This window comes from Ovis canadensis, chromosome 10, assembly GCF_042477335.2.
Source record: "Ovis canadensis isolate MfBH-ARS-UI-01 breed Bighorn chromosome 10, ARS-UI_OviCan_v2, whole genome shotgun sequence".
Classification (NCBI taxonomy): Eukaryota; Metazoa; Chordata; class Mammalia; order Artiodactyla; family Bovidae; genus Ovis; species Ovis canadensis.
In genome coordinates, this window is record NC_091254.1 from 33,227,471 (window position 1) to 33,252,579 (window position 25,109).

Below are 25,109 nucleotides of genomic sequence, written 5' to 3' on the forward strand. Positions count from 1 at the left end.
AGATCTCCTGGAGGAGGAAGTGGCAACCCACTCCAGTATTCCTGCCTGGACAATCTCACGGACAGAGCAACCTGGCGGGTTGCAGTCCATGGGGTCGCAAAGAGTGGGAGGCGACTGAGTCATTAACACTGACTTCCACTTCAATTCTCCTTCACTCTCGGGCCAACTCTCAGGTAAGCGAAGCCCTCATCGCCCTCGCCGAGTGTGCGCAACTTGGGACTTCGAGCCAAGACATCCTCAAGCGAGCAGACTTCATTCAGCAAACCCTAAGAACGTAGTCAAACACAAGCGTCAAATGATTCACAGCCCCGTGTCCTCTACTACTGGCCGGGTCGCCGCGGGAAGAATAGTCCCTACGCCACCGCGGCCGCGCCTCGCCGTGACGTCACACAGGGCGCCCGGAAATGGCCGCCGAGCTCGTGCGTCATCTGAGCGCGCCGAGTTGGCCGTCGCCGTCCTGTCGGTTGCTAGGAGGAGGCGAGAGGTGGGGTTGCTGGGGCAAAGATCATGCAGGACAGCGAGAGGTTTCCTGGGCTGCAGAGGCCGCTAGGCTGGGGATGAGAGAAGTGGGGCAGATGCAAAATCTGGAGAGCGCGGGGGCCGGACGGTCAGTCAGCACCCAGACGGGCAGCATGACCGGTGAGTGCCCCGAATCCTGCTCCCGCCGTCAGCCTCTCGCTCTGCTCTGCGAGTCTCCCGCCGTTTCATTCCGGGTTTCCTCTTGCTCTTCTTCGCCTGCGTTTCTGCTCTCGGGTGTCCCATCCCTGCCCCGGGCGCGTCCCGGCCTCCGTCACCGGGATCTCCTGGCCCGGCTGCACTGGCTTCTGAAGTTGTGCGCACTCCTCACTCCCCTTTACTTTTTCTCCCAGGACGTGGATCGGCGAGCCTGAAAATTCCCTAAATCGTGTTTTGTTTTGTTTTGTTTTCAATTTGATTCCAAAATTAACCGCACGCGGCGCTTTCCTGTATTTCAGCTCCTTTACCTTTTAAGGTCACTGTATTTTTAGTTCTATGTTCTAATCCCTGCCCTTGTTGCAGCGCCTCATCACAGTTCAGAGTAAAGCTTGCTCCACCGTGATCTCCGATGCAAGGACTTTTCATAACTTAAAAAAAATAATTCCCATAGCTATGTGCATCACTTGTACTTTTTTTTTTTTTTTGCCTGCTGGGTGAAAGAGGGCCCAACTTCGGAAGGTGCTGGAAGAGGTTGCCCTTAAGGAGGCTGAAACTTTCTGATAAGAAAGTGCTTTGATTCTTTTGCACACGAATCCTTTTTCTCTGCCTCTTGCTAAAACAGCGGAGCCAAGGCTGTAGCACCCAAGTGGCAGTGACCTTAGTTCTGATTTTCATCATCAGTAAAAGTTTTAAGTGTTTGCCCTCTCTTTTTGTAGGTGAAATACCAAGGCTTTCTAAAGTCAACCTTTTCACTCTGCTCAGTCTCTGGATGGAACTCTTCCCAGCAGTGAAAACCCAAAGACAGAAATCTCAGGTATAATTTGTTTCATAGATAGTTTTTCAACCTTTAGGCAAGCGATGGTCTAAAATCTGATTTTATTGCTCTAGTTTCGGTCACACTTAAAAACAAACTCAACAAGCCTTCAAATTGCAAAACACCCTCGCGATTTAGTGTGATGCTTGTAGTTCATAGCTGTGACGGTTTCGCTTTCCAGACTAAAAATAGAATATTAGCAGTTACCCTCTCAGACTGCCATCGGTATTTTCTTTGGTCAGCTGGCTGTTAAGGTCTTTGGCCCACATTTTAATCAGGTTATCTGTTTCCTTATTGTTGAGTTTTAAGAGTTCTTTGTATATTTTGGAGAGCAGTCTTTTTATCAGCTGTGTCTATTATAAATATTTTCTCCTAGTCTGTGACTTGTCTTCTCATTCTTTTGAGACATTGTCTTTTGCAGAGCGGTTTTTAATTTTAATAAAGTCCAACTTACCATTGACTTCTTTCATGCATCATGCCTTTGGTGTTGTATTTAAAAAGTCATTGCTATACTCAAAAAATCATCTAGGTTTTCTCCTATGGTTATTTTCTAAGAGTGTTATAGTTTTGGTCTGTGACTCATTTTGAGTTAATTTTTGAGGAGAGTGTAAGGTCTGTGTGTAGATGGGAAATTTACTTCATGATAAAATGATAGTTCTTGGAGTGGTTTTCTCCCAATACCTATGTGAAATGTTTTATAAATAAAACATTATTTAAGATGTTGTGCATTTTTATTTCCTATTTTTCAACCACTTACTGTTACTGGCTTTGAGAAAGTTCTTCATTTTTTCATGGCTTTTGAAGTCCTTTATTCTCCCTAGTTGTTAATAGCTTAGTATTATTTTATGAAAATAGAAGAATTGCCAAGCTGTTGGGTTTTTTGGTTTGGGGATCTTTTTTTGCTAATGGAATTTGTCTTAAAAAGACAGAAGCAAATGTTTAAGATTTAAGCCTTTTAAAGTGCATTTAAAAGCTGGACTTTACATTACAGTGTTATTCAGCTGTGAGAAGGAAGGACATCCTCCTATTTGCGGCACAATAAATGGACCTTGAACACATTATGCAAAATGAGTAAGTCAGACAGAGAGAGACAAGACTGTATGGCCAAACTCGGAGAGAGTAAAATGGTGGTTACTGGGGGCTGAGATAGATGTTGTTTAAGGGTACAGACTTATGAGTAGTAAATAAGCCCTGGAGATCTAGTGCACAGTCGCAGGGAGTGCAGAAAACAATGCTGTTTTATAATCATCAAACATGCTAAGAAATTAGGACTTAATTATTCCAACTGCTAGAAAGAAGTGAATAATAGTTGTGTAACATGATTATTCCAGCTACTAAAAAGAAGTGAATAGTTGTGTAATATGATTGAGGTGTGCTGCTGCTGCTGCTAAGTTGCTTCAGTCGTGGCCGACTCTGTGCAACCCCATAGATGGCAGCCCACCAGGCTCCCCTGTCCCTGGGATTCTCCAGGCAAGAACAATGGAGTGGGTTGCCATTTCCTTCTCCAATGCATGAAAGTGAAAAGTGAAAGTGAAGCTGCTCAGTTGTGTCCGACTCTTAGCAACCCCATGGACTGCAGCCTACCAGGCTCCTCAGTCCATGGGATTTTCCAGGCAAGAGTACTAGAGTGGGGTGCCATTGCCTTCTCCAGATTGAGGTGCTAATTATTGCTATAATGGCAGTCATATTATAATATACAAATGTATCAAAGTAATGTACACCTTGATTTTTTACAATGTTATATGTCAAATGTATTTCAATTAAACATTAATTAAAAGCGGGGCTTTTTACAAATTGAGTAATAATTTTTAAGAACCTTTTTTAATATAAAGATTTGGTATCATTTTAATTCATTCATACACACCACACACACACACACACACACACACACACACACCAAAATATATCTTGTTCTTTTTCATCAGACAGGCACATTAATTTATATAAATAATTCCACTATTAATTGCACATGATGTTCACAAAGTTGATAAGATCTTTTTCCTAATAAGAAAAATGTTCTCTAAGCTAAGGTAATAAATTCATTTCACTTAAATTCTTTATCCTGCTTTTGCTATAGAAAGTAAGCCACAGAAACTCTAAGATGCAATTTCATATGTACTTGTATTGGAAACCCTGCTTTTGACACTCTAAAAGTCTTTGTTTTTTTAAAAATAAAATATTTTTATGTGTTACAAAAATAATACATGTTTTTTATTTACAAAATAGAAGAAAAAAAATCCCTCATAATTGCACCACTTGGAGACTACTAACATTTTTGTGCTGTTTCACAACCTTTTTGCTCTATTTCCTTTATTCACTGGATATCATTTAATTCTGGATCCTGCCCTTTTGACTTAACAACATTGAAAATGCTCTTGTTGCAATACTGTTATAAACACTGGAATGGTGACTTAGTCTAATGCTTTCGGAGTAGCCAGTGCTTCAGCAATTTCCCCCACCCTCACCCCTGTCTTTGTCAACCATCATTCTGTTCTCTGTGTCTATGAACTTGGGGGTTTTTGTTTGTTTCTTTTGAGATCCCATATAAGAGAGATCATATGGTCTTTGTCTTTCTCTGTCTGACTGAGTTCAGTTAGCATAATGCCCTTGAGATCCCCTAATGTTGTTGTAGATGGCAAGATTTCATTCTGTGGCATAGCTAAATAATATTCCATTGTGTGTACTGAAGACTCACAGTGTTTCTTCTCCATCTGTTGATGGACACTGAGGTTGTCTTCATATTTGGGATATTGTAAGTAAATAATGCTGCAGTGAACATTGGGAGTGCATATATCTCTTCCAGTTAGTGTTTTCATCTGCTTTTGATAAATACCCAGAAGTGAAGTTGCTGGTTCATGTTATAGTTCTATTTCTAATTTTTAGAAGAACCGCCATACTGTTTTCCATAGTGCCTGAACCAATTTACACTCTCAGCAACAGTGCATGCTGCTGCTGCTGCGTCGCTTCAATCGTGTCCAACTCTGTGCGATGCTGTAGATGGCAGCCCACTAGGCTCCCTCATCCCTGGGATTCTCCAGGCAAGAACACTGGAGTGGGTTGCCATTGCCTTCTCCAATGCATGAAAGTGAAAAGTGAAAGTGAAGTCAACAGTGCATAAGAGTTCCCTTTTCCCACACCCTCCCTAACACTTGTCAATTCTAGCTTCTTTGATGATAGCCATTCTCACAGGTGGGAGGTGATATCTCATTGTGATTTTGATTTGTACTTCCCTGATAATTAATGATGTAGAGTATCTTTTTGTTTACCTGTTGACCATCTGTATATCTTTGGAAAAATGTCTGTTCAGCTTCTGCCCATTTTTTTAATGGATTTGTTGATTTTTTTTTTTTTTTGCTGTTGAGTTGTGTGAGTTCTATATATTTTGAATATTAGCCTTTTGTCAGATATGTGATTTGCAAATATTTTCTCCAACTCCACAAGCTTTTTAGTTTGTTGTATTTCCAGTTTATTTTTGCTTTTGCTCTTTTGCTTTTGCTGTCAGATTCAAAAAATTACCAAAACCTATGTCAAGAAGCTTACCACCTGTTTTCTTCTAGGTTTTTATCATTTTTTGTCATCGTAATGATTGCATAACAATCCATTCTATCAATGTAACATGTCTGTTTCCTTATTATTGGATATTTAAATTATAATTTTTGCCAACCTTAGGGAATTGTTAACTACAACCATTTCTGAATTTAACTGCTATCTGAGTTTTCTGTGTTGTCAAATATTTACACTGTATGAATGTGTCTTGAGGTTTGTTCAGCAAAGTATACATAGTATAAAGAATAAGAATTTTTAATTATCCAGTCTAAAACTAGATAAATGAGTGGGACTTCTGAGGGAAAAAAAAACCCATAAGTACTTAAAATTTTGGAATAATACACAATGGAATATTACTTAGCCATTAAAAAGAATACATTTGAATCAGTTCTAATGAAGTGGATGAAGCTGGAGCCTATTATACAGAGTGAAGTAAGCCAGAAAGAAAAACACCAGTGTAGTATATTAACGCATATATATAGAATTTAGAAAGATGGTAATGATAACCCTATATTCGAGACAGCAAAAGAGACACAGATGTATAGAACAGACTTTTGGACTGTGTGGGAGAGGGCAAGGGTGGGATGACTTGGGAGAATGGCATTGAAATCTGTGTATTACCATATGTGAAATAGATCGCCAGTCCAGGTTCAATGCATGAGACCGGATGCTCGGGGCTGGTGCACTGGGATGACCCAGAGGGATGGGATGGGGAGGGAGGTGGGAGGGGGGTTCAGGATGGGGAACACATGTACACCCGGGGTGGATTCATGTCAATGTATGGCAAAAACCACCAGAATATTGTAAAGTAATTAGCCTCCAATTAAAATAAATAAATTTGAAAAAAAATTCTGGAATAGAAATCAAATACTATTGAACATGGCTGTCACTTAAAAATAGTTATCTTTCCTACTAGCTCATAGTTTTAAATTTCAGTTATGTAAGACTTATCTAAAATTTCCCGAATATTACTTCATTAAAACTTTAGAATAATTGCATTGTTCCCCCATGTTTCTCTATACATCATGTATTGTCTTCCTCTCCCAGCTCTTCCCATGGTGTCCTCTGGGACCTTATCTTTATGCTGAAAGACCTCACATACTTTTCCAGGACAGAAGTAATGTAGCATAATGGTGAAGACAGTAGATTAGGGGCTCAGATCCCTGCTTATCCATTTATTAGCTCTGTGACCATGGTTGAAATATTTTATCTCTATCCACAATTTCTTCATCTGGAAAATGAGAATAATCATAGCTACTTTGTAAAAGCTGGGAAAATTAAAGAAGGTGATTTAGGACCAGATACATGGTAACTGTTGGGAATTATTATTATCATCATACATATAGTCAGCATTACCACTACCACCACCCACACCCCCATCATTTCATTACCAACATCATTACTTCCTCCGCTTCCTGTTCTTTACATGGGAAATATTGAATTAATCACATTTTATGTACTAATCCTTTTTTTGCCCCCTTAATCTGCTTTTAATTAGGAAAAGGAAGAAGGAAAGCATGGACCCCTAGGAGACAATGAAGAGATGGCCAGAGTATCTGCTGACAAAAAACAGGTGCATTTTTATGATTTTTAAAGAAGACATGTTCATAGTAACAAAGCAAAAGGGATGATACAAAGTAGAGTAAAAGTTTCTTTTATATTCAAGTTCCCCATTCCCATTTCCAGGAGAGTTTTTGTGTATCCTTCTAAAAATCATACATTTATAAGACTATGTATGTCTCTCCAAAGGCTGGGGGTGGGGAGATGAGACCAGATGGGGTTATATAATCTATAATCTGTTCCTACGTCTTGCTCTTTTTTTTTTTTTTTAACATTTTCAAGTTTCACTCTCATCACCTTCCCATGTGAGTTCACAGAGAATGTGTTGAGAAACCCCTTTTCCATATTCCCTCAAACTCCAACATATCCTGCTCGTCTTGCCAAGAAGGCAAGGCCCTCGCTGTGCTCTGCCCAGGCCATTTCTCAGGAGTTGAGTTTGCAGCAGGTAACCTTGAGGGTTGAAGTAATGTCTCTCTCTGGGACATAGAACAGGCTTGCTCACCATTCTCAATAAAACACAGCAGAATTCCCGAGCACAGTGTTCCTCTCCTGGGATGCAGCTAGCTCACTCTGTGTCTAGAAATCCATATAGGCCCGTCCGCGTGACCCCTGGTGGGCAAGGGGACCGTCGCAGACGTGAGGCTTGCACTGCTTGCTGTACGGGAGCCATAGTCATTTCTGATGTAGTCTGTCTTCTGCTTGCATCTATGGAACAGCACCAGGCCAACTTACTAGCTTATAAGTAGAGTAACATCAAAGCCCAGACCTGACCAGATGAGCCTTGTTCTTTTTGATATGCCTTGTATTTCCTTGCCATCTTAATCTTTTGGGTTTTCCAGAGAGACTCTGTGATTCACTGGGTGTGGAGAGGAGACAAAACATTCATATTTTGAAAAAAGTTACCTTGTACATTTTTATCATTCAAAAAAGTTGCCTTGATGTACATTCCTGGAGACTTCTGGTTATTTCTGAGAGTGAGTCTCGAAAATGCCCAACAAGAATATAGAAATAATTTGTTTTAGAATATTTAGATGTTTTTAATTATAAGAAATGCAAAAGGAAAAAAAGTAGTGAACGTATACACAACAGACTGTCCTCTTTCACTTCTGTTTTACTGTAAAACTCTGCAATTAGGTTTACGTAGACGACTTGTCAAGATGTTAGTGAAGTGAAGCAAAATCAGTATCCAGAACAGTGGCTCACTGCAAAGATTTAGTTCTGGCAGTTGGAGTAAGCAGAAGTCCCAGAATGGAATGCAACAGAGGCTTTTATTGGCTTTAAGTTTGGGATGGAAGAATCCTGGTCTCAAACTTGAGGTTTTGGCCCTAGCTAGAAACAGAATGGGAAGAAAAAAAAGATATTTTCGAAAGTAAAAAGTACTCTCAACAAAAAAGTGATAAATGTGGCCTAAAAGATTGTTCCAATAAAAAAGTTAATTGATGAGTAATGCTTCATTTTTAAAGAATGATTTTTAGATATTCCACTGAGTCTCATTTTCCACCGTTACAGAAATTTATACTCATAACTGAAACCGAAACTTGGCTCTTTTTTAGTTTGATCTCATCTTGAAAGTGATTTCAAACATGTCCTCTTGAGAATAACTTTAGAGCAAAATCTTTTTGAAAGGGAATAGGAAATAATGGACACTGTGTTCTCAGCCCAAGTCCCCCTCATATTGTAAAATCCCTTATGAACCCAAGGATTAGTTTTAATGTCCCTTCAGAATTTTTTGCTGTGAAAACAGCTATTTTGTGGCACATGCAGAACTGATTTTTAACCTCAATGTGTTTTATCTGATGTAATATTGTTACAGCTGCCTTTTTGATTAGTATCTGTATAAATTAGATCACCTTAGGTTTAAAGGAACCACTCTTTGGCCCTCCAGCTCATGCCCAGCTTCTGGGACTGAAAAATAAAAGTCAGCCCAGCCCCTTACCGGGGGCGGGAGACTGCTGAGACGGCTGTGGCTGAGTGCTCTTGCCTTGAGTTCTCTCTCTTTCTAACACCCAAGGTTATGTCTTCTTTCCTTGAGCTTGACTATACATTTTAAAACATTTTAAAAATTATAAATAACCTATATATTTGTGGGAGGTGAATCCTAACCACATTAGTCTAGACTGCCATAGTCTTAAAAATTAGTAGAATCAAAAAAAAAAAAAATTAGTAGAATCATTTGTTAGAAAGAAGTTGAGAGTGTCAGTATTTAAAATATTTTAGGGACTGCCCTCGTGGTCCAGGGGTTAAGACACCGTGCTCCCAGTGCAGACGGCACAGGTTCAGCCACCGGTCAGGGAACTAAAATCCCACATGCCAAAGCCAAATAAGTAAATAAACGAGAATAAAAAGTAAAATAGGATCAATTAGAACATTTCTAGTTAGTAGATGTAAACTTTATATAGAATGGATAAACGCAAGGTCCTATTATATGGCAGAGAAAACTATCTTCAGTATCCTATTGTAAACCATAATGGAAAAGAATGTATAAAAAAATGAATGTGTATATGTATAACTGAATCACTTTGCTTTACAGCAGTAACTAATACAGCATTGTAAATCAACTATACTGCAATTAAAAAATTTTTTTTTTTTTTTTTAAATTTAAGATGACCTGTGATTTAGTTCTGGCTTTTACCATCTGTGAGTCTTTCAGAAAGTCATGTAAATTTTCTGGGCTTCACTTACCCATGTGTAAAATCACAGGGTTTGCCAAATTTTTCCTTCTTACTATCTAGAACCTTAATACTAAGTAGTCTTAGGCTAGATGCTATAAGAAACAAGTCAAATCAACTTCATTATTGCCCTTTACTAGGGTAAAAAGTAATTCATTTTTTACTAGGATAAATTTGTGATAATTAAATGCTTGTTTGGTTAAGAAAGCCTAGATTTAGAAAACTTCTGGTATAAAGTCAACGTTTTAAACCTTCAGAAAATTTTTTGGACCTGATGAGAAATGTATATTTGTTCAAACTATGTTCAGATGAAGAATTAAACTTTTGTTTTATTCATAAATCAAGTATAATCCATGAGATGATCATTAGATATTATAAAATAAGTTACTACTTTATATCTTAATATAGGTGAAGAGAACTGGTCTTGTGGTGGTGAAAAATATGAAAATTGTTGGTCTCCACTGTTCAAGTGAAGATTTACATGCTGGGAAAATTGCTCTGATAAAACATGGGTCAAAGCTGAAAAATTGTGATCTCTATTTTTCCAGAAAGCCATGTTCTGCTTGTTTGAAAATGATTGTAAATGGTAAGTGCTTATAAGGCTTTGTTGGGGATTAATAGCATTTATCTGAGAACAAGTCAAATTGTCTAATATAATTTAAAAATATACATATGTATCTGAAGACAGTTTGATATACTGTAAGAAGAAGAATCGGAAAACATGTATTCTGCTCTCAGCTGTATCACTAACTAGTTAGGTGACCCTCAGTGTAAAGTGAAGTGAAGTCGCTCAGTAGTGTCCGACTCTTTGCGACCCCATGGACTGTAGTCTACCAGGCTCCTCTTGTCCATGGGATTTTCCAGGCAATAGTCCTGGAGTGGATTGCCATTTCCTTCTCCAGGGGATCTTCCCAACCCAGGGATCGAACCTGGGTCTCCTGTGTTGGCAGGCAGATTCTTTACCATTGAACCACTAGGGAAAGCAAGAGAAAGCATACCTGTTTCTTAAAAGCCCTGGCCTGGAAGTCGCAGACATCATTTCTGTTCTCGTCCATTGTGGGAACTGTAATTCCTAGCTGGGTGGCTGCCTCCCAGTGACTACTCTACCCCTCGAAAGGAGGAGCACAAAGAATTAATGTATAGCTATCTATTCACACTGGGCTCCTCTCTAATCTGTGTTTATGATTCTGTTTTGTACCTAGGTATGTATCCAGACCATTTTTCCTATTTAAAAAATGGTGTATCTTTTACATGGGCGTCTTGGGTGGCTAGTGGTAAGGAATGTGCCTGCCAATGCAGGAGAGTGAAGATCAGATTGACGGTAAGGAGAGTTCCCTTGAGCTATAGGCACTTCCAGAAGAAGTGGTCACGTGGCTAGAGCCTCCTTCAAAGGAGGCCTCCACAATTACCTTATAGCCCAAGCCACAGTAAGAGTCTGTAGTAGCAAGGAGTAGATAGAAATGTGCATTTGTTCAACTCAGATGTTTATTATTTTGAATATAGAAAACCTGTGGGCCATCTGTCTATTCACCTCTGGGCACAATGATAAAAAAATAAATGCCGTTTCTAATGGAAATTATATGAGACATGAGCAAAGAGGTTTCTTTGTTTTAAATACTAATTAATTGATGAACGTTTATGTGTTTAATTCTGTATCAGGCATCTTGTTGTTCATTTCCAAACACAAATTTAAAACTGTTTTCATGTTTGTTATTCAGTTTTGCTTTCTCTTTGGTAAATTTACTTTCTCTCGTCAATTCACACGTGCTCTCAAGAATTTCGGTCTCTGTATGTTAAAGATGGGACTCCTTGGTGGCTCAGTGGTAAAGAATCCACCTGCAGTACTGCTGGGTTTGATGCGGGTCAGAAAGATCCCCCTGGAAGAGGGCATGGCAACCCGCTCCAGTATTCATGCCTGGAGAATCCCATGGAGAGAGGAGCCTGGCGGGCTACAGCCCATCGGATTGCAAAGTGTCGGACACGACTGAGCCGCTAAGCACAGGAGCCCATATTAAAATGACTAACTTTTCCTCTGCTACATTGATTGAAGAATGTTCCTTGTAGTTGTTGTTTTGTCTTTGATTTTGTATTCGTAAAAGCAGCTCACGCTTCTTCCTCTCCCCCTGCTTCCCTGCTCCCGTCATGTTATAAATTCTTTATGGATGTTTTGGATAACTGTATATTTTATTATGAGGAGGACTGTAATGTGTTAAACTGTTCCCCTGTTCTGGCCATTTAGATTTTTTCAATTTTTACTGTTTTAAACAATGTGCTGCACTAAACATATACAAGTACATGAATTTTTATTTTTTGTCTTTACTTCAAATATTTTCTTAGATGAGCTTCCCAGAGAAAAGAGTTTAAAGTACCAGTACATTTTTCATGCGTGGATAAATTGTTTATTTTAGGTTCACAACTCTAGTCAATATCAATTATGCCGTACTATTTCTAGAAGCAGCCATTTCATTACTTGGAGTACTCTGGTACATCTTCCTAGCTCTGGGCTTTGGGACCACACTTAGCAAAACCATTGATTCCCACTGGCTTTGTTGTCAGCAAACATTTCCTATAAAGGGCCACATAGTAAGTATTTTAGGCTTTACAGGCTGTATCATATTCATACAGCTGTTCATCTCTCAGCTAATCCATCATAGTACAGAAACAATGAAACTATGTCAATGATTAGGTATGTCTGTATTCCCATAAATCTTTACGGGCACTGAAGTTTGAATTTTATATAATTTTCATTGTGTTACAAGTATTTTTTTTTTTCATTTTCTCAACTATTTAAAACTGTGAAAGCCATTCTTGACCCGCAAGCTGTACAGAAGTAGCCAACGGGACAGATTTGGCCTGTGGCCATAGTTTGCCAACACTCGGGCTATATTACTGGTGATTTGGTAGTAGACATTTATTACATTGGGACCTCAGGATCGACTGCAATGATATGATAGATTTATCAAGAAAACCCTTAATTTCAGCAGGCGTCTGCTAACTACCTTTCATATTTTTTTATTTCAGCTGGAGTTAATCGAATTTCATATTGGCCTGCTGACCCAGAAATAAGTTTGCTCACTGAGGCTTCCAGTTTTGAAGATGCAAAGTTAGATGCCAAAGCAGTAGAAAGACTGAAGTCAAACAGTCGGGCCCACGTGTGTGTCTTACTTCAGCCTTTGGTGTGTTACATGGTGCAGTTTGTAGAGGAGACCTCTTACAAATGTGACTTTATTCAAAAAATTTCCAAAACATTGCCAGACACTAACTTTGATTTTTATTCTGAATGTAAACAAGAGAGAATAAAAGAATATGAAATGATATTTTTGGTTTCCAATGAAGAAATGCATAAGCAAATACTGATGACTATAGGTTTGGAGAACTTGTGTGAGAATCCGTATTTTAGCAATCTAAGGCAGAACATGAAAGACCTTGTCCTTCTCCTGGCCGCAGTAGCTTCCAGCGTGCCCAACTTTAAACACTACGGATTTTATTGTGGCAACACCGAACACAGTAATGAAATTCACAATCAAAGTTTGCCACAAGAAATTGCAAGGCACTGCATGATTCAGGCCAGGTTACTGGCATATCGAACTGGTGAGTTACATGCTTAGTTCCTAAATCGGGGTTGATGGGGTCGTATTTGTGTCAGACATAAAGTGGTGTTCATTTCACTTCTGGTAGCGTTTATTGACTCTTAGATACTAAAGTGTTGCTGCTCATACCAATATGGAGAAGTTAGTGAGACCTTTGAGTAGACATCTCTTAGAGCAGTTTTAGGATTTCTTGTGGCCTATATTGGATGCTGCATTTTTAAATCAGAATCTGATTCAGCCCTTTCTGCTTCTTGCTTTTATCATTTCCCAGTTGAATGAGCCCTCCAATAGAGAAAGGACAAAAAGAAAGAGAGAGAACCAGAATTATTCCTCTTTTTTAACTAAATATTCTATATCTATTCAATATTTAGTAAAAACGTAGAAAAATCTTTAAAAATATGAATTTCAAATAACCAGTAGAATCGAAGGAAATTTGGCAGATTCTTCCAATTTCTGGTATGTTTTCAAACAGCAAGGGGAGAAATCAAATAGTGTTAACTTTATTAAGTTGTACATGAGTATGTATGTGAAGAAGGAAAATATTACTTGGGAATTTTACCTTACCATGATAAAGGGTGGTATCTATATTTCCAGTTACAGAATAGTGTTTTTACATCTTACCAGACATAACATTTTTGAAAGTAGAATGATGATCACTTTTTAAAATGTGACTTTGGAATAGGGAAAAGAAAATGCCAGCAGGAGGAGCAGCAGAGGAATGCCTGGTGAGTGGGCTATAGTAGGAATTTTAAAACTTATCCCAAGAAGAGAAGGAGGATAGAGAAAATCTTCAGAAAGAGTCCATACCGATGCACTGGTCTGCAGTACATGCTCAACAGAGACCCTGGGTTGAAGTGATTTCAGTAAAATGGAGGTTTTCAAAAGGCAGCTTGTCAGGATCACCATAGAAACTTTTATTAAAAGTGAAAGTTTAGTCACAGTCATGTGTCCGACTCTGCAACCCCATAGACTGTAGCCCATCAGGCTCCTCTGCCCATGGGATTCTCCAGGCGAGAATACTGGAGTGGGTTGCCATTTCCTTCTCCAGAGGATCTTCCTGACTCAGGGGTTGAACCCGGGTCTCGCACATTGTAGGCAGATGCTTTACCATCTGAGCCACCAGGGAAGTTCTAAGTACAAATGCTCAAATTCTAATCCAGACCCACTAAGCCTGGTCCCTGTCAGAGGTGTGTCCTAGGCCTGTGAATTTTTAGAATTCTGCAAGGGATTTCAATAGGGTTAATCATCACCTTAAAAGAATTTGATTCTACTACAGGCACAAACTGTATGATGCCAAACCGCTGTAGGGCATCTAATTTTAACTATCTGGTTTAAGTGTGAATTTTGATTTCTTTTTATGTCCTGTTTTCCATTAGACTAGGTGTTTTCCAAAGCTGACAATTATGCCTTCCTCCCGAACCACACAGTGTTGATGATGAAAGTAGGGTGACATAGCCAAAAAAGCTCAACTGTTTCAAATCATAACTCAGCGGTTCTCAACTTTCAGTTGAGGCGATGCTCATGAGAAGTCTAGGTTCCCAAGTCTGCTGCCTCCCTTGGAGAGGTTAATTCAGGGAGTTTCCATGGGAGTCAGGAGTCTGCCTTTGGAACAAGCGTCCAATGGTTCTGATGCAGTTGGTCTGTGGACCACACTTGGACAAACCCTGATGTGACCACAGTATTGGGAGTGAAAATAGCCACACTTGTGTGCCAGAACAATAGCACAAGGAGTCCTCTGACTTCCGGTGATCAAAGGGTCCGAGGAGTTTGGCTCAGTGATTACAAGTTGACCTTTCCTTCAAGGGTATACAGAGAAAACCCTGTGAATGAGCAGATCCTGGGTAGCAATTTATAGACATGAAAGATTTTTTTAAAAGAAGTTTTACATAAAAATTACAGATGTGAAAAGCTTTTTGAGAAATTACCTCATCCGTCACCCAACCTTGAGGGCTGGGTGAAACCTTCTCCATTGTATATGGATGAAATTTTATTCCGATTTCAAAAGACATGTAGTAAAGTATATTCTCTTGGTGAAGCTAACCTTAGCTAAATAGTGGAGCTTAGGAATCATATTCTGGGGGGCTTCCCTAGTGGCTCGGTGGAAAGAACCTGCCTGCCAGTGCAGGGAACACGACTTCAATCCCTGATCCAGGAAGATCCACATGCCTTGGGACAACTAAGGCCATATGCTACAACTGTTGAACCTGTGCTGTAGAGCCCGGGAGCTGCGGCTGCTGAGCCAACATGCCCCAGCTCCTGCAGCCTGGGCGACCTAGGTGAGAACCCATTCTCTGCAACGAGAAGCCACCTCAATGAGAAGCTCTCGCACGGCAACTAGAGAATAGCTTCCGCTCACCGCAGTTAGAGAAAACCTGGACAGCATCGAAGACCCAGCACAGCCATAAATAAAATTCTAAAAAAAAAAAGAAGAAAATTTTTTAAAACACCACATTTTTTTCCCCTCTTGACAAGATTTAGTCTGTCCTTAGACTGAAACAGAAAAGGTGGCTCCTGGACTTAAAAATAATATGAAGAATACTTAGTGTCAGTGGTAGGAAAAGTAGACTTGATATGAAGAATTTCTTACCCCCCCCCCAGCAAATAGATGTTCTTATTTCATTAAAATCATATTATTCTGTTTTTTTCATTCAGCAAACGGTTTTTGAGCTTTTACCATATGTTAGTCACTGCCCTGAGCTCTCTAGATAAAGTTAATATGTTTAACTTTTAAAATTAAAAACTTGGGATCTGAAGAATTTCCATGAGTTTTTCATTTTTTGTTCCAGATTTATGCATGTATTAAGTACACTTTCACTTAGAGGTTTTCATTTTTAGCTTCTGCTACCTGCCTTAGAAATGAGCATAAAGCCACAATTATGTTCTTTTCTCACCATGTTATATTCTGAAGATCTTGGAAGGCACAAGACTTTGTTTATCCCCAAATCCTTTTGTTGACAGTCTCCACCTCTAACGTACGTTGCTGCCACATTGTTCCTCGGTATCATGTTCCTTTCCCTTATAGCCCAGCACGCTGCCTTCGCTTTTAGACTCTTTCTTGTTACCACCTTCCTCCCACACCAGACCATGAGCTTCATGAGGTAGGGACTCAGGTATTCAGTAAAGGGAAGTCTTGGTTACGAAATTCTTCATGTCAGAGGAAGGCAAGCAGATTGGGTGAAGAGATCTAAATCTTAATCACTTAATTTGAATATGTAGAATTTCTATTTTGGTTTTGTATTTTCTGTTTAAGGTTAATAGTTTAAAGAAATACAGCTTTGCTTGTTGCAGAGTAATTAAATTGGTTCTGCAGGGAAATTTTAATCTAATATTTATAACTTCTACCACTTGATTTAGAAACGAGCATCATGTCAACAACTTGGCATTCTTCTCCCCACAAGGTAAACTCTGAAGGTCAGGGAAAGGACATCATTTTGTGTAAATTAAAATTCCTTTCATGTACCTTCCAGCAATATATATATGTATGTGAGGGCCCATAAGGATATATGTTTATGAGTTTGAACTTTTTTCATAGCAAGAACACATCCATGAAATGTATGTTGTTTGATGAGAGTGCAAAAAATGCTAGGAGAAGACAGATTTGATTGTTGTGAATGGTTATTATATTACACCAAATCCATTAGTTCAGAAACTTCTGTCTTACTTTCATCATCTCTTAGAAATAGGTATTTAAAAACTGACTTGGTGGAGATTCAGTAAAGTTACCCTAAAGTCTAGTCACAGCTTTGAAGTCACGTGAGCGTGGGCACTGTTACTGCAGTGATCTCTGCACACGCATCGTCTGTGCCTGGGTTGGTAGTGACACTGTCTATAATTAGTTCACACCTAGCTCCCCTAGTCTATGCTTGACAGTATTCTCATACTTTTCCTTAATTAGTGAGGTTGTCAAGGATTGCCACTACATTTATGAAGTATATTTCAATAAATACATGTTTATTGTTTTTGGAAAAACAGTCTATTTCTGAAACTAACAGATCATTGGTTTTCACTGAGTCACATGCCATGTATCTTTCAGAGGATCATAAAACAGGAGTCGGGGCAGTCATCTGGGCGGAAGGAAAATCTGTAAGTGTGAAATTAATTCTTTATAACCATTTACACTTGATTTTGTTTAACATATTTTGATCTTAAGTGCATGACATTTTGTTGACCCATGGGGATTAATATTTCTTATTAGGGTATTTATTAAGTTCTAAAAACATTACTTTGCCAACAAAGATCTGTCTAGTCAAGGCTATGGTTTTTCCTGTGGCCATGTATGGATGTGAGAGTTGTACTGTGAAGAAAGCTGAGCGCCAAAGAATTGATGCTTTTGAATTGTGGTGCTGGAGAAGACTCTTTTTTTTTTTTTTTTTTTTTTGGAGAAGACTCTTGAGAGTCCCTTGGACTGCAAGGAGATCCAACCAGTCCATTCTGAAGGAGATCAGCCCTGGGATTTCTTTGGAGGGAATGATGCTAAAACTGAAACTCCAGTTCTTTAGCCACCTCATGCGAGGAGTTGACTCATTGGAAAAGACTCTGATGCTGGGAGGGATTGGGAGCAGGAGGAGAAGGAGACGACCGAGGATGAGATGGCTGGATGGCATCACTAACTCAATGGACATGAGTCTGAGTGAACTCCGGGAGTTGGTGATGGACAGGGAGGCCTGGTGTGCTGCAATTCATGGGGTCGAAAAGAGTCGGACACGACTGAGCGACTGAACTGACTGAACTGAAAAACTGCTTTCTTTCAGCAGTTTTCTAGATAGATACATTCATTTAGTAAACCTTCATTCAACAGCTTCCACAGGACAGGATAGACTCTGTGCCCCTGTGAACAGTGGGGCCACATATTCCACCCTTCATGGCCTTACACAGTCTACTGATGGAGACAGAGGTGAAAAAGAGACAGGCATATAACTGTAATCATAACATGACGCCATGAGAGCATAGAGGAGGCCTCTTACTCAGCTCAGAGAAATTAAAGCATTCTTGGAGGAGGTCAGGTGCTATTAGTCTTGAAGAATGAGGAGGAATTCATCAGCAGAGCAAGTTAGTGGGACTCAGGGCAACACGCAGAGGTAGCGCATAAGAATATGGGGAAATGCAAGTGATTTGGCACATTGGCGTCCAGAGTCCTGTGTCTAGTAGAATAGCAAAAAGATTAGGCTGCACCATGAAGAACTTCATATACCATGGAGAGTTGAGACTTTATCTTTTAGACAGTGGGGATACCCGAGCATAGCACTAACCAGCAGAAATGAAAAGCAAGCCGCATACATGATTTTAAAGTTCTTAGGAGCCACATTAAAAAAAATAAGAAACAGGTGAATTAATTTTGCTGCTGCTGCTGCTGCTAAGTCGCTTCAGTCGTGTCCAACTCTGTGCGACCCCCATAGGTGGCAGCCCACCAGGCTCCCCCATCCCTGGGATTCTCTAGGCAAGAACACTGGAGTGAGTTAATTTTAGGAATATACTTAATCACCTGTTGAGAAATATTACCATTTCAGCATGTAACCAATATAAAAATATTGGTTAATATTTTTAATGAAACATTTTGCATTTGAGGGGAGTATTGAGTCGTCATAATTCTGTGTGTGTGTTTATACTTGTTTGCTGTTGTTTAGTCACTTCAGTCGTGTCAGACTGTCCTGCGACCCCATGGACTGTGGCCCCCCGGGCCCCTCTGCCCATGAGTCTCCCAGGCAGGAACCCTGGAGTGGGTTGCCGTTCCCTTCCCCGGGGCATCTTCTGGCCCCTCTCAGTTCGCACTGACCACGTGTAATGGCCACTGTATTGGACAGTGCAGTCCAAGAACATCTTAAGCGGGAAAATGATCAGATTTGCATTTTAAAGTGGGGCTAGACAGGAAGTAGGGAGATTAAGAAAAGAGATGATGAAGACTTGAAATTATGGGGATGTGTTGAGAAGGAATGGAACTAGGAGACAGTAAATATGATACTGTTGATACTATCACATGAGTAATTATTAATATATTGAAATTTAGTGAGGTTTATCGCTAAGAGTTGGACACGACTGAGCAACTTCACTGTCACTTTTGACTTTCATGCATTGGAGAAGGAAATGGCAACCCACTCCAGTGTTCTTGCCTGGAGACTCCCAGGGACGGGGGAGCCTGGTGGGCTGCCGTCTATGGGGTCACACAGAGTCGGACACAACTGAAGCAACTTAGCAGCAGCAGCAGCAGCATAGCATTTTCCAAACTATTCTGAACAGGTTTGGTTTATTAAATATTTTACTCTTAGAGTTGATAAAGCATTCATATTAACACCTAATATGCCACTGACCAGGAGTAAGAAACATGCCGCTTATGTAGGAAGTTCTATTATTTATATGTATATGTATACACACACACACACACAATAGAGGCTCAGTAAACATAAAGATGGAAGGAAAATACATTATTTTCCAACTGTATACATAATAGCACATTTTTAACCCCAAACAGAAATTGCTCAAAATATTTTTGGAATTTGTGACTTGCTAACCAGTAGCACAGCACAGAGCATATAATAAATTAACAATAATTTATAATAATATAGAGTACCTGCTCTGTGTGGACCACTATAATAGGTGTGCTTTAAGGGCCAGAAAGACAGTATAAAACATGGTTTCTGTTCTCTAGGATCTTATAACCGATCAGGGAGAGATGTCTGAGTCAAGTGAAACAGTGTGTGAATTAAGCTAGTATTTAACTAACTGCTTAAATGAAGGACTGTCTTGATATTATATACTAGAGATGATTAGCCTGCTTAAAATTTAACTTTGGCAAGATCACCCTGCTGAAGGAAAATCCAGTACTGTATTTTTCTGATGGCTCAGTGTATCACTGTTGTTCATTGTTGAGTCACTTTGCGACCCCATGGACTATAGCACTCCAGGCTTCCCTGCCCTTCCCTAGTTTGCTCAAACTCATGTCCATCGAGTCGGTGATATCATCCAACCATCTCATCCTCTGTCGTCCCCTTCTCCTCCTGCCCTCAATTCTTGCCAGCATCAGGGTCTTTTCAAATGAGTCGGCTCTTTGCATCAAGTGGCCACAGTACTGGCACTTCAGCTTCAGTCCTTCCAATGAATATTCAAGATTGATTTCCTATAGGATTGACTGGTTTGATCTCCTTGCTGTCCACGGGACTCTCGAGAGTCTTCTCCAGCACCACAATTTGAAAGCATCAGTTCTTCAGCACTCAGCCTTCTTTATGGTCCAACTTTCACATCCGTACATGACTACTGGAAAATCCATAGCTTTGACTATATGGACCTTTGTCAGCCAGGTCTCTGCTTTTTAATACGCTATCTAGGTTTGCCATAACTTTATAGTGTGTTATGGAAAAGTGAATCCATTATACAAAGTGTGAGGCTAGGCTTTAAAGATAGAATGTAAGATGCCTTTTCAGAATGTTGAACGCGGCTTTGTTGGTTTGCTCACTTTCCATAGAGAAGTTGTGATGGGACAGGCGCCATGTACTTCATAGGATGCGGTTATAATGCTTTTCCTGTTGGATCTGAGTATGCTGACTTCCCGCACATGGATGACAAACAGAAAGACAGAGAAATAAGGAAATTCAGATACATCGTACATGCGGAACAGAATGCCTTAACATTTAGGTATGAAATCCGTCTGCGTGTATTTTGTATAAAATGTAGCAAGGGTTAATTGAAATTAGCTTTCATTTTGCTGTAATTTATTGCCTTTTTAAAAATTCCAAGAAATATCCTTTTCAGAAGTATAGCTCTAGTCGTATGTGGTTTTTGCTACGTGACCAGAGGCCACTGTCAGGGATCCTCCAGGCCTTCAGATTTATTGAGCAAATCTTTTTTCCTTTCTTCCTTCTCTCTCCAGGATAAAACTGCTTGAAGTGTGTTCTTAGGGTCTTGCATATTTCTGCATCATAAGATCACCTTTGTTTTCTAAATTCTGAGCATGTATTTATGAATCTATATATTCATAAATTGCTTTAACATAGTTTTTGTTAGAGCTTATCACTGGCATTACCTCCTTCTAATGTTAATTTAGATAATTTCCACAAATATTTCTCAGCATTTACCATTTAGTGGGTGCTCTTGGGAGATTCAAATCTGTATGAGTCATGGTTTCTGTCCTGAAGAGTTTATAGTCCAGTGTGGGATATAAGACTGTACTCAACCTAACATGGCCAGTTGTGTGGGAAGGGTCAGCACAAAGTGGGTAGAAATTCAGGGGCTGCAATAGATGGAGAGGGAGTGTGAGGGAAAACCTTTATGGAGAAACTGGCATTTGAGCTGAGCTTTAAAGCTTTGGTAGGATTGTGGCAATTGAAGATGCTTACTTGAAGGGAAACCATTCTTGCCTGAGGCATAGCAGTGGGCTAGAAGAAGGAAAATGCTTGTGTGTTTAGGAACGTAGATGTTCCATTTAGGCTGGACCGTGGGCTAGCTTGGGATTGACAAGGGAGTACTTCGAGTTTAGACTTCATTTGGTAGTAGTGGACAAATGGAAAGACATTGACAGAGCTACAGTAATGATTACTTAGGGTACAGGTGTACAGTTTGAACAGACTGCTGCTGCTGCTGCTAAGTCGCTAGATGCATACAATTCTGCTTCCCTGGTCCAGGGGAAGCGAATGAGACTCAACTGAGGACATGGATGCGGAAGGCTGGTGATGGGGAGCATACGACTGAGAGCTTTGTAAACCACAGAACCTGGAAGTGCAACTCCTCTATCCTCAGTCCTAAACTACCCCGGCGTGCAGAATTTTACTACACAGGTTTTTTTCTTGAACTCTTCATTACAGATTTACTTGCTTCATTTTTTCAAAGCCAAGTGTTTGTTAAGTTATCCTATGTGAGGTAAAAGCAGTAAGGGAACCATAACTCAAAACAGAACTCTAACATTAGTCAATTTAGTAAGCATTTATTAAATATCTCTTAGGCACCAGATCTTCTGGCTACCACGATGACTTAATGTCTAATCACACATGGTACATTCTCAGGGAAGGCGTTAGTTCTGGCCCGTAATTCTGGCTTTATAAAGAGTTTCCTACTTAGAAAGCATTATTCCCTCTGTTTTCATTTCCTTTGTAGTCTAAATACTGAAAATCTTGGCATTGACTAATTCAGCAAGAATAAGGCTTGATCATTATTGTGTATAATGTTGTAAATCTGTTTCCAAAATGACTCTGTTTAAAGATTTTTCTAAAACATAACTTACCCTTTTAGAAACTACCTTCCTAATTTTTTCATGTGTATATGTATTTTTGTAGGTGTCAAGAAATAAAACCAGAAGAAAGAAGTATGATTTTTGTGACCAAGTGCCCTTGTGATGAATGTGTACCTTTAATTAAAGGTGCAGGCATAAAACAAATCTATGCAGGGGATGTAGATGTTGGAAAAAAGAAGGCAGACATCTCTTACATGAGATTTGGGGACCTTGAAGGTGTCAGCAAGTTTACAGTAAGTAGATACACATTGTTTTCAAATATACTTTGTATTATGTTGATAGCTGTTTAGTCGCTAGGTCATGTCCAGCTGTTTTGTGACCCCGTGGGCTATAGCCCACCAGGCTCCTCTGTCCATGGGATTTTCCAGGCAAGAATACTGGAGTGGGTTGTCATTTCCTCCTCCAGGGAATCTTCTCGACCACGGGATCAAATGCATTGGCAGGTGAGCTCTTTACCACTGAGCCACCTGGGAAGCCCATGTTGTTCCGTTACTCTGCTGCATATTTTAAATTAGCGATTCTTGCCCTTTTAAAGAGTTTCAACAAAATATTATCATTGAGTTTATTTTTATGTGCGAGCACTTGCCTAGTCACAAATGTTCAGCTTAGGATCTACCTTATGAATATATATCTCTAGAGAGAGAATTTTACCTTGACCTTGTGCTGTGCTATGCCAGGCTCCTCTGTCCATGGGGATTCTCCAGGCAAGAATACTGGAGTGGGTTGCCATGCCCTCCTCCAGGAGATCTTCCCAATCCAGGGATCCAACCCAAGTCTCACACTGCAGGTGGATTCTTTACCAGCTGAGCTACCAGGGAAGAACTTGACCTTAGAGACCTTGAATCAGTTGGTTCTATAGTGCCATCTGGTGGCTAACAAAAGAAAGTCCTTGATCCACCTCTTCCCACAGCCTTCTTTTTTTAATTCAGTGGTTGAGTTCAGTCGCTCAGTTGTGTCTGACTCTTTGCCACCCCATGGACCACAGCAGGCCAGGCCTCCCCGTCCGTCACCAACTCCCAGAGTTTACTCAAACTCATGTCCATTGAGTTGGTGATGTCATGCAACCATCTCATCCTCTGTCATCCACTTCTCCTCCTGCCCCTAATCCCTCCCAGCATCACAGTCTTTTCTAATGAGTCAGCTGTTCGCATCAGATGGCCAAAAGTATTGGAGTTTCAGCTTCAGCATCAGTCCTTCCAATGAATAGTCAAGACTGATCTCCTTTAGGATGGACTGGTTGGATCTCCTTGCAGTCCAAGGGACTCTCAAGAGTCTTCTCCAACACCACAGTTCAAAAGCATCAATTCTTCGGTGCTCAGCTTTCTTCACAGTCCAACTCTCACATCCATACATGACTACTGGAAAAACCATAGCTTTGTCTAGATGGACCTTTGTTGGCAAAGTAATGTCTCTGCTCTTTAATATGCTGTCTAGATTGATCATAACTTTTCTTCCAAGGAGCAAGCGTCTTAAAGTTTCATGGCTGCAGTCACCATCTACAGTGATTTTGGAGCCCCAAAAAATAAAGTGTGCCGCTGTTTCCATTGTTTCCCCATCTACTTGCCATGAAGTGATGGGACCAGATGCCATGATCTTAGTTTTCTGAATGTTGAGCTTTATGCCAACTTAAATTCAATAGTATATAGTAGTAGATAGAGGTGAACATTGCAGAAGGCAATGGCACCCCATTCCAGCACTCTTGCCTGGAAAATCCCATGGACGGAGGAGCCTGGTGGGCTGCAGTCCATGGGGTCGCTAAGAGTCTGACACGACTGAGCGACTTACACTTCTCACTTTCATGCATTGGAGAAGGAAATGGCAACCGACTCCAGTGTTCTTGCCTGGAGAATCCCAGGGACGGGGGAGCCTGGTGGGCTGCCATCTACGGGGCACAGAGTTGGACACGACTGAAGCGGCTTAGCGGCAGCAGCAGCAGCAGAGGTGAACATAGTTTAAAGTTTAAGATTACACAAAAGGAAGGGGACACATACACACACGTGTGCACACACACACACATGCATTTCTCATGAGAAAAATCAGGAAAACATTAGAAGCAATTAGTATTTGATATTTCCAAAGAACTGCTGAGGTGGTAATTATTTTGTGGAAAACTCAGAACTTTAATGCCTCATGATTTTTCTTTAACTACTCTGGTTTCTAAAAACTTTTCTTTTTTTAGAAATAATCTCAAGCATGCAGAAAAGTTACAAAAACACTAGAAGAATTTTTTTCCAGAAACACTTGAGAGTTAAGTTGTTGCGATGATGCCAAGTCACTCTTAAATACTTTCTTGTGTATTTCCTCAAATAGTAGGTTGTCCTACATAACCACACTACAACCACAAAACTCAGGAAATTTTCACTGATATATTGCTACCATTTAATCCACAGAGTTCAGTCAGGGTTTACCAGTTGTCCCAATAAAGTTCTTTATAGCAAAAGGATCCTGTCCAGAATCATGTGTTGCTTTTTAGTGATAATTCTGGCACTTAATATAACTTTTATATGCTATAGTTTGCAGTAAGTACAAAAGATATAATAGTACTGTTTATAGATTTCAACTTGACTTTTCTGTTTGTGTCCAGGGTGCCTGGAACATGTAAAGCACCTAAAAAATACTTACTAAACCATATATATAAGATTCTCTAAGAATCTTGATCCTTAATCCAGCAGTCATATCATTCAGGGCCATCCAAAGTTGTTATTAGGGCTTGGGTGGTATGGCACACTAACTGTTCTTACTGTTTTAAGCTGTCTTTATATTTGAAGGCACAATGCTGAAATGCCATTTTTAAAAACCTTCTTAAACACATACATAAAATGTTTGTTTCCTTTTATAGTGGCAACTGAATCCATCAAGAACTGGTGTTCTTGAGCAAAATGAGCCTGAAAGCAGAGAGAGTAAGTATCTACAAGTCCTTTATTGAGGTTGACTTTGTTGCTAAGAAAAGAAAAATAGTAACTTATAATGATCAGGTGTTGGAAATTGCTGTGGTTGGAGGGAGATCATATTCTTTTTGCAGATTAGATTTTTGCATT

The 25,109-nt window shown here is 39.9% G+C and overlaps 1 protein-coding gene across 2 annotated transcripts in view; it reads left to right on the forward strand.

Annotated features, from left to right (window-relative positions):
• Nucleotides 1-387: 387 nt before the first annotated feature.
• CDADC1 (cytidine and dCMP deaminase domain containing 1) overlaps nt 388-25,109 on the forward strand; it is a 31,728-nt gene continuing 7,006 nt past the window's right edge. For both annotated transcript variants that reach the window (XM_069601370.1, XM_069601369.1), the window contains exons 1-9: nt 388-639; nt 1,392-1,489; nt 6,534-6,608; nt 9,673-9,850; nt 12,286-12,855; nt 16,888-16,937; nt 20,311-20,480; nt 22,115-22,304; nt 24,911-24,971. In XM_069601370.1, coding sequence (XP_069457471.1) covers nt 405-639; nt 1,392-1,489; nt 6,534-6,608; nt 9,673-9,850; nt 12,286-12,855; nt 16,888-16,937; nt 20,311-20,480; nt 22,115-22,304; nt 24,911-24,971 — 1,627 coding nt within the window. In that variant the 5' untranslated portion in view covers nt 388-404. The remainder of the gene's footprint in view (nt 640-1,391; nt 1,490-6,533; nt 6,609-9,672; nt 9,851-12,285; nt 12,856-16,887; nt 16,938-20,310; nt 20,481-22,114; nt 22,305-24,910; nt 24,972-25,109) is intronic.